Source organism: Nannobrachium achirus (genome assembly GCF_963921795.1).
Source record: "Nannobrachium achirus genome assembly, chromosome: 5".
Classification (NCBI taxonomy): Eukaryota; Metazoa; Chordata; class Actinopteri; order Myctophiformes; family Myctophidae; genus Nannobrachium; species Nannobrachium achirus.
Window position 1 is genome coordinate 35473375 of NC_137814.1, and position 9870 is coordinate 35483244.

Below are 9870 nucleotides of genomic sequence, written 5' to 3' on the forward strand. Positions count from 1 at the left end.
TGTGTTTTCCTAATTTTATGCATTTTGAATTTCAATTTCTATTTTTCTTTCATGTTTACCACACACAGCTGTTCTTTTGTGTGTGTGTGTGTGTGTGTGTGTGTGTGTGTGTGTGTGTGTGTGTGTGTGTGTGTGTGTGTGTGTGTGTGTGTGTGTGTGTGTGTGTGTGTGTGTGTGTGTGTGTGTGTGTGTGTGTGTGTGTGTGTGCGACCATCTGTTTTATTTGTTATCACACTGTGGTTAATTTGTACCTACCAACACACAAACAGTGTTTTGTAAAAGCATAACTGGTATTAGTAGTCAGGACTCAGGAGTACTCTGTGACCTTTATATAGGCATTTTTCTGCAAGCCTTCTGTTCATGTAGTCTGCTGCTCTCTTTTTAAACCACTTATAGGCCTATTCAAACATAGTCACTACTCACTACAAGCTCACATCTATTTTTGAAAGAAAATTTACAGTGACATTTTTGCCAATAATGCTGTGCACAAGATAGAGGTGCTAGGATGAAAGTGGTTGAAATGTTCAGCTTGAATGTTTTACGGTTGCTTTAAGATGTGTATACTATACCACAAACAAAAACATAAGCTTACGTGATGCAGTGTGCAGCCGTCAAGACCCAGTTAGGTGCAATGAGTGTCCCTCCACAAGTGGGGAAGAAAGATTCCAGAGAAACCTAAGAGCAATAGAACTTGTCACATTTATGCGTCCCATTAAATTATCAGTTTCTGTGTTACAATGGTTCATGGTTCTTTTCCTTTATATCGTTTACTTGGATCGGAATTTATGATAGCACAGCCATGTGTTTTAGAATCTACTATATGTAGTCAGGTCATGGATATGTTTAGGCTCACAAATCATAACTAGAAAAAAAGCCCCCTGCGGGTGCTTAATGGGAACACACGCTGGAAGCGGAGGCGGCGCGGAACGCCTCGTCTGCTGTGCCGATACGCCACTGTTCTATTTGACCAGCGTTGCCGAGCGTTGAACATGTTCTCCCATGCTTCTCCCCACCGGGGGAAATGGATGTGCTGTGTGGCAGCGCGCCGCATCCAGTTGGGGTTACCGCGCGGCACTTCACGTGCGTCGATACCGCGATGCGACGCTGCGCAGCTGCCCGCGTTCAGTGTGTGCTCCCCTCCCCTTTATGTCCCTAGTGGCCAGTTGTCTAGGTGGCCACCTCTCCAAGTGCCCACATATCCCTATTGTCCAGTTAAAGGGAATGGCCTACAACCAAACACGGCCCTGACTGCGTGGGGCCCCAGACAGCCACCTAGGGCCGGCCCTGCGCCACCTGCCCAGCCACAGGAAAAGTAGATGATCAGCGAGGCATTTTTGTATTATGTTTTTTACACAATTGAACAACGGACAGTCGGACGCAGAGTTAGCAGAAATGCGGACAGACTGGCTGGTACGTATTCTGATTAAGGTAGTGAGATAATATCCAAGATTTCTCATTAACAAAAAGGCACACATGGACACTAATGGTAAAATATATAATATAGTTACTGTAATTTTCTACGCCACCTAAATAATAACACAACCTCCTCCAGTCCCTTAAGCGGCCGTGGCCCCACCTCCCCACCCGGTCTGGGCTGTCTGAAAGTGAGTTAGTCTTTTTTAGGGTGTCAGGCATATTCGCCTATAACATATTCGCCTACACGCATTTGGTCCTTTCGCCTGGCATTTTCGCCTTGGAGGAGAGTCTTTTCACCTACCTGTCTGAGTCATTTCACCTACCCTCAATTCTGCTGTCAGACTGTCCATGTTTGCATATTATCTCTTTGTCATTTAAATATTATAGTGACTGTGACAGTGGTGTTACAGTACATGTCAAACCTACACACGGCTATCCTATGCACTCCATAGTAATCACATAAATACAGAGCTATTGGAATCAGGTGCGCCCAAATAATTAATTAATCTATGTCCCGATACTACATTCTTTGGTGCAGTATTGAACAGTATTGTAAAATGAACAGTATTGTAGGCCTATATTGTTTTAACATTAGGCTATACAAAATAGATATGTAGGCTATTAGCCTATATAGGTCTAAGATATATAATACACCTAAATAGCCTATAGAATCAACCTTGCCGGTCAACAGGCATAAAAAACTATTTTGCCATTTTTGAGGAATAAAATGTGATGTAAATAATAAATGTCAAATAAACTGTTAGATTCACTTGACAACACTGTCACAGTCACTATAATATTTAAATGACAAAGAGAAAATATGCAAACTGTGTGTGTGTGTGTGTGTGTGTGTGTGTGTGTGTGTGTGTGTGTGTGTGTGTGTGTGTGTGTGTGTGTGTGTGTGTGTGTGTGTGTGTGTGTGTGTGTGTGTGTGTGTGTGTGTGTGTGTGTGTGTGTGTGTGTGTGTGTGTGTGTGTGTGTGTGTGTGTGTGTGTGTGTGTGTGTGTGTGTGTGTGTGTGTGTGTGTGTGTGTGTGAGAGAGATGTTCTGGGCTTGTGTTGACCTGAATGGCCCCTGGCTGCACAGTGAGTGGGGCTAAGCGTCCTAGCGAGAGGTGGCTAAAATATATGCCTGTATAAAAAATGATGTTTTATATTAATTGTATGACATTTAAGTACAATCATGGCGGCAAACATAGCTTAGTTGCTTGCCAGAGTATTGAGCAATGTACATGCCAAGCGGGGAACCGTTATCTTTACTGGTTTGCTGGGAATAGGCCGCCATGGGCTCCATGGCCTGCCTCTCCTATAATAGTTAGATGACACCATTACTAATATTAAGAAAACAAGTTGGCTTGGGTTATAATAATTAAATACAGTAGCTGAAGTTAGATACCGTATTTGAGGAATTTCTGAAACTGAGTTCAGTGCATATGTTCTATGTATATAAGCTATTATCTTAATCTTATTATCTTATTATATCTTATCTTATTATCTTATAAGAGAACATTTCATGCAATTGTTGTCTACACTGTCTCACTTGACCAGAGGGTTCGTCTCCACTTCATGGTGATGCTTGTAAGCCTGCCCCCACCCCCCAAGATGAGAAGGGTATTATGTCTCATCTTGTGAAACTTCTAGATGCCTTTTGGTGTGTGTGTTGATATTGTGTTGATACTGTGTTGCTGCTACACAGTAGGTCAGGGGTCTTCAACATGTTCAGGCCAAGTTGAGCAAGAAGATGAAGCAGGGACCCCCACAACCTTTTTCATAGATTCCATATAGTTTCATCGTTTGACAGCACAATCATCTGTGTATTTAGGATTCATGTTAATACCGGTATGTGTTTTCAGATATTTAACCACTTGAACCGTCAATACTTAAAGACATAGAGTTCAATTATGTTTTTTGTATTTGTCGCAAAAATTGATTTTAGTACATTTTCCTCCATTGATTCCATATGGGGACCCGGGTAAATTAAAATTAAAAAAATGTTGTCTTAGGAATGCGACAAATACAAAAAATATAATTGAACTCCTATGTCTCCAAGGCATGAGTACTCACTACTCAATAGAAAAAAAGTCATTTTGGGGATGAACTACTCCTTTAAGCCGACTCATACTTGCCTACCTACAAGTGCAACTGAAACAGCTTGCACAATGCACACAGAAAAAATAATCTAGGCGTTTAAGTTTAGAATGAAAGCCATTTAGACCTGGGCCAATCGAAGAGGGTGTTTATATCAATAAAACCGCAATGATATGCCACCACCTGCTGATCAGATTTTTGTTAACTTACCAGAGAACTGTCAGGTCATGAATATGGTTTGTCTCATAAATTATAAGATCGTAGATGTTAGATGACACCTTTACTAATATTAAGACAAGTTGGCTTTTATCACTTATAATAATTAAATTATAGTAGCTGAAGTTAGGTTTTTGAGGAATTTCAGTTCAGTGTACGTATGTTTTATGTATAATCTTATTCAAAACATGACATCTCTACAAAAAAAAGTGTAATTTAAAATGGATTGTTCTCATTAAAATCTTTCTGACTTTTTAAAGATTTTTGCTGTTTGACAAAATACTACAACATAAGCAGAGATTTGAGAAGTCCTTTTAATGCACAGTCAGTCACGGGGGCAGCCAAGCAAAAACTTCAATTTTGAGCCATTGTCTGCAAAAAAGATAGAAATAAATAAGGCAAATGATATCTTGTGTGAATACACAACAGTAGCTAAGAATGGTATCTCCATTGGGTATCACTCACCTAGGGCTGTCACAATTATTATATAATCGTGATTATTTGACATAATCGCGATTATTTTTCATAATCGTCATAATCGTTCCATGTTGAAAAATGTTAATATATTTTTTTAAAGGTCAAAAATAGTGGAAATAGCAGATCTACAGGCTCACAACATGAGCTTGTACATCTGCTATTTCCACTATCAATGTTCTTTTCTAAGTGTAAAGTTGTCCAATATGTCCTTAATTTCTTTGTATATTTAGGTTATGTGTCATATCTACTATGTGCAACTTCAAAGCCTAAAAGCCAAACAGAAATGTGATTGTCAACGCCAAAACACAATTAAATCGTCAATAGCAATTATTTTCGTGACAATTAATCGTCATGTGAAATGTGATAATCGTGACAGCCCTACACTCACCTCACTGATCCAGGGGATGAAAGAAGCCACACGGGTAAACACTGTGGGTTTCTGGGCAGTATTACAGCCACTTCCACTGACAAAGCTGGTCACTCCTTGGACATACCATTTTCCATCTTCACCCTTACAGTTCAGAGGACCCCCAGAGTCACCCTAAAAAGAAGTCATGTAATGTGTTATGAGAAAATAAATAACAAGCTGGTCCATAACCGCATGTCCTCGTCTGCAACTGCAACTACAGATCCCATAGCCTGTGGCAAAAAGACCAATAAACAGGGAATAGTGAAGAATCCCTGCATATGCCAGTGGTCAATTTCATAACGATTGTCAACCCACTCAAGAGGGCAAACACTGTTTAACCATGTTATGCAATCAAGACTCAGACTTAAGAGTACTGGAGCACATATAAATGTGCCTTTATTATAAGCAAAGACTGATGTTTCAGAACCATAGCATCTTCATTAGAGTGAGTAGTAGTGTCCTCTTCACAGTCAGTGTCGGTTTTTGCTTAAACCTTATAAATGTATGTTCAAGAACTGCTACTGTGCTCTCGTTGGTGAAATTGTCTAAACCAAAGAGCAGATACTGTAGTTTAAAAAAAAAACTTTTATGTCCTCAGAAGAGGCCATTTTTTTGCAGCATTGTTAACAGTGCCATCACATGCTCCAAGGCCTCATCAGTCATCATTGTTTGAAATGTTACTCCCTATCAAGTTCCGACTTGTATACTGTCATCATACTGATTTCACATTACAGTACACTAATTGCTGTCCTTTGTTTAGTTTTTTGGAGAGAAATGATAGTTTGGTGATTACTACTCACATGGCAGGCAGACTTGCTCTCTCCTCCAGCACAGATCATTGTTGTCTTCACTGAGCTTCCCCACCAGTCACTGCGACTACAGATGCTGTACTCCACCACAGGGAGCAGGGCCTGCTGGAGTGTGCTTGCCCTGGGACCACCAGCTGACAGACCAAGACAAAAAGAAAGAGGTCGGACCTGCTATATTTATACATTATTATACACCTTATTTTGTCGTTGTCGGGTGGAAACCTAGCTTGTATGTCCAAAACCGTTCGCTTTGTATTTATCATTTTAAAAATGGTTTAAACTGGTGAAAACAGCCGATCTACAAGCACACAACGCCTCGCGGTGCAAGGCATTTGCTTGTAGATCTGCTATTTCACTACTTTTGTGCAACACTCTTGTATGATGAAGTAGGGCCTTCATTTACGACAGAACATGCTACTGTATTTTTGAAACTTGGAGATACAAGGTTTATGCCTGACAGTGTCGATTGGCAATAAAAACAATTTCAAACATACCTGGCATAAACATTATTCTGATAACAAATAAAATACAACAAATACAACTTACAGTACAGGCGTCCCCAGCCTGTGACGTAACAAGGCTGTTTGTTTACAAGGATGGCTCCAGCTGCCATGCATGCTGGCTGGACTTTGTCGTTGATGACGGCATTCTTCTCCAGCTTCAGCAGGGCGATGTCGTTCCTAGTCGGGATGAAATGACAAAAAAAGAGTGCTGAAAACTGAGAACAAATTAGTATAGCCCGTTTAGTGCCATTTGAAAACGTTGATATTTGTTCAGCTGTTGATCTACAAGAAATTCTCAGGGCACGCTTCTTGGTCAAGGACATATTTTTTTGTCAGTGGTGGAACGTAACTAGGTGCATTTACTCAAGCACTGTACTTAAGTACAATTTTGAGGTATGTGTACCCAATTTCCAATACTGTTACTTCTATTCCACTACATATCAGAGGCAAATATAATGTACACAATATGTTGCGATGCGACACATTGTGAGCTTGTAGAGCTGTTATTTTCAAAAGATTTTTATACATTTCAAATGCTAAAATGGGACATTCTGCATAATGAGTACTTTTACTTTTGGTATTATTGGTAGTATTGATGCCAATACTTTTGCACTTTAAGGGTGCCCATACACCAAAATACCGAGAGTGGAATTTCAATGAGAATGGAGCGTTTTTTGCAGAAATCCTCTACTGGCAACAAGGGAGGCTCTCTCCATTCCGACATGTCGCCACTCCGAAATTGACTTCTTATTGTCGGAGTGGCGACACTCCCATGGGCCTAAGGTTTAGGGTTAGGGTTAGAGATAGGGTTAGTGTCGGAACAGAGACATGTCAGAAAGGAGACATGTCGGAGTGGAGATATAACCTGGCAACAAACGCTCCATTCTCATTGAAATGCATTGGCGGATTCCACTCTAGGTATTTTGGTGTGAGGGCACCCTTACTCAAGTAGCTACATTTTGAATTCTGGACTTCTACTCGTAACAGAGTATTTCTATATTGCAGTGTTGATACTTTACTTCAGTAGAAAATGTGACTACTTTTTCCACAGCTGCACATGGAGACCTTTGCTGCTCAACCTACCCACAGGAGACACAGTTGTCATTCCACTTAGGGTGGAGGAACATTTTCTCCACCATGATGGACTGCTCAGATCCGTCTGTTTTGTCCAGGTCATGCTCGGCCAGAACCACCCTGTATGTGTGGAACCTGGATAAAGAGTGAACAACAAGAACACAGAGGGACCTCGTCTGATTAGTCATTTTACAGCAGTGGTTCTCAACCTGTGGGTCGGGACCCCCAGTGGGGTCCCCAAATTATTTTGTGGGGTCCCCAGATGATTAACTTAATGTGCAACATTTTCTCACCCAACAGTAAACAAACCAACATACCGTTTAAGTGTATAGCACATTTCTAAAGTGACAATTGAAGACATTTCAATTGTGAGCATGTAGATCTGTTATTTTAACAATAGAACCGTGTTATACGAAATGTAATGCCTCAACTCTTATTGCTTGTTAGGGTGGTGGGGTCCCCAATTCAAATATGATTATTTTGGGGGTTGCGGCCTGAAAAGGTTGAGATCCCCTGTTTTACAGTACTACCATCTGTTTTTATTTGTTATCACACTGTGGTTAATTTGTACCTACCAACACACAAACAGTGTTTTGTAAAAGCATAACTGGTATTAGTAGTCAGGACTCAGGAGTACTCTGTGACCTTTATATAGGCATTTTTCTACAAGCCTTCTGTTCATGTAGTCTGCTGCTCTCTTCTTTAACCACTTATAGGCCTATTCAAACATAGTCACTACTCACTACAAGCTCACATCTATTTTTGAAAGAAAATTTACCGTGACATTTTTGCCAATAATGCTGTGCACAAGATAGAGGTGCCAGGATGAAAGTGGTTGAAATGTTCAGCTTGAATGTTTTACGGTTAATTTAAGATGTGTATACTATACCACAAACAAAAACATAAGCTTACGTGATGCAGTGTGCAGCCGTCAAGACCCAGTTAGGTGCAATGAGTGTCCCTCCACAAGTGGGGAAGAAAGATTCCAGAGAAACCTAAGAGCAATAGAACTGTCACATTTATGCGTCCCATTAAATTATCAGTTTCTGTGTTACAATGGTTCATGGTTCTTTTCCTTTATATCTTTTACTTGGATCGGAATTTATGATAGCACAGCCATGTGTTTTAGAATCTACTATATGTAGTCAGGTCATGGATATGTTTAGGCTCACAAATCATTATAATATCAAAGATGTTAGATGACACCATTACTAATATTAAGAAAACAAGTTGGCTTGGGTTATAATAATTAAATACAGTAGCTGAAGTTAGATACCGTATTTGAGGAATTTCTGAAACTGAGTTCAGTGCATATGTTCTATGTATATAAGCTATTATCTTATTCAGAACATGACATCTTTATATGTATCCATTTATGTTGCTCTACCTGCCATGGCCAACTATAAGGACGGGCTTCTTCACCGTTCACCACACGGCTGGTGCTGGGCTCATGGCTTGGAGTGCCACATCCAGATGTTCCAGACACTAGAATACACAGTGATCCAGGGCTGACATCATGAGTATGTTGCTCTTTACAAGTGTGCATTCTGTTACAAATAATCTAAATAAGTGGTTCTCAACCATTTTAATTACAGGAACCGCCAGTTTGATATGCATTAGGCCACATGCACCGGCCACCTAATTTAATGCTACTTAATAAACTGAAAACAATGTGTTTTAATTGTTAACTCACCAGTAGTGATGGCTAACAGGAAGACAAGTGCCAGTTCCATTCTCCTGTGCATCCAAAAGAACAGGCTGACCTCGCAGAGCTATTTATAGGCAGCTATGGTAAACCCAGACTGCCTGGGATATTTCCTCCCATTCTCCAGGTGGTGGTTCTCCCATTCTCCACATTATTTAACCTTTTGTCTAATCTTATGTACATACATACTGTTCAAACTGGTTTATGCTATGTATACCATATACCAGTGGTTTTCAAACATTATATGTCAAGGACCCCCAAATTGACACTTGTTAGCTCACAGATCCCCATTTGAAAAGATATGCCAGGGACCCCCATAATAGAAGATGTTTACGGCTCTAGCAGTGATTCCCAAACATTTTAATTTCAAGGACCCCCAGCAGCAAAAATTGTTACGGTCAACTTAGCCATTGAATCAGGAAGCAGCATTCTCTGTGAGGTCACCATTATAGAGTAAGTCCAATGAATTAAACCATTTTGTTAAGTTTCAACAAGATTTTTGGCTACAATACACTCGCAATTCCTAATGTCACAGACATTATTTGGGAATTGTTCCAGTACCCATATCCGTCTGTCTGTCCGTCTGTCTGTCTGTCTGTCTGTCTGTCTGTCTGTCTGATCTCCATATAATGTATGGGCATGAAAGCATGCCCATACATTATATGGAGATCTTATATCTCTGTCTGGCTCTCTTTTATGCCCATGGTCCATCCATGTCCAGGCCAGTCTGTGATGTCATCTCCAAATTTGGTCACTTGTTTCATATCATGTCAGACAGACATTATTTGGGCATTATTTCAGCATGCGACTGTTTGTTACCCTGGTGGCGACACTGTTTATTATCATCAGTGATGTCAGCATGCAGGCTGTTTCAACAGTTTATGCCCATACTGTAGTGTAGTGTATGGTGTTCCGATGTCAGTCAGTGATGTCGGGCATTGTTTCAGCATGCGGCTGTTACCATGGCAGCGAGTCGGCGACACTGTTTAGTATCAGTGACTGTATCAGTGACTGTTCAGGGACAGACAGACCAACAGACATTTTTCAAATTAATAGTTAAAATCCAATGGGGAAAACCCTGTGAAAAAAACACAGGGAGTTACATGATGGACACAGGGTGATGTCATCCAATGGGAAACCCCTTGAAATAACAGTGACGTCATCAACTGGGTTA

General features: G+C 40.5%; 1 protein-coding gene across 1 annotated transcript; it reads right to left on the reverse strand.

Moving 5' to 3' along the window:
* Positions 1 to 4073: 4073 nt before the first annotated feature.
* Positions 4074 to 8724, reverse strand: LOC308285028 (chymotrypsin-like elastase family member 3B; the record flags this gene model as incomplete). Its single annotated transcript, XM_080725747.1, has 8 exons — positions 4074 to 4091; positions 4585 to 4737; positions 5406 to 5548; positions 5961 to 6094; positions 7001 to 7126; positions 7904 to 7986; positions 8379 to 8476; positions 8685 to 8724. The coding sequence occupies 8 exons, from the start codon at positions 8722 to 8724 to the stop codon at positions 4074 to 4076; spliced, it is 795 nt and encodes a 264-aa protein (XP_080581873.1).
* Between the last annotated feature and the right edge of the window lie 1146 nt (positions 8725 to 9870).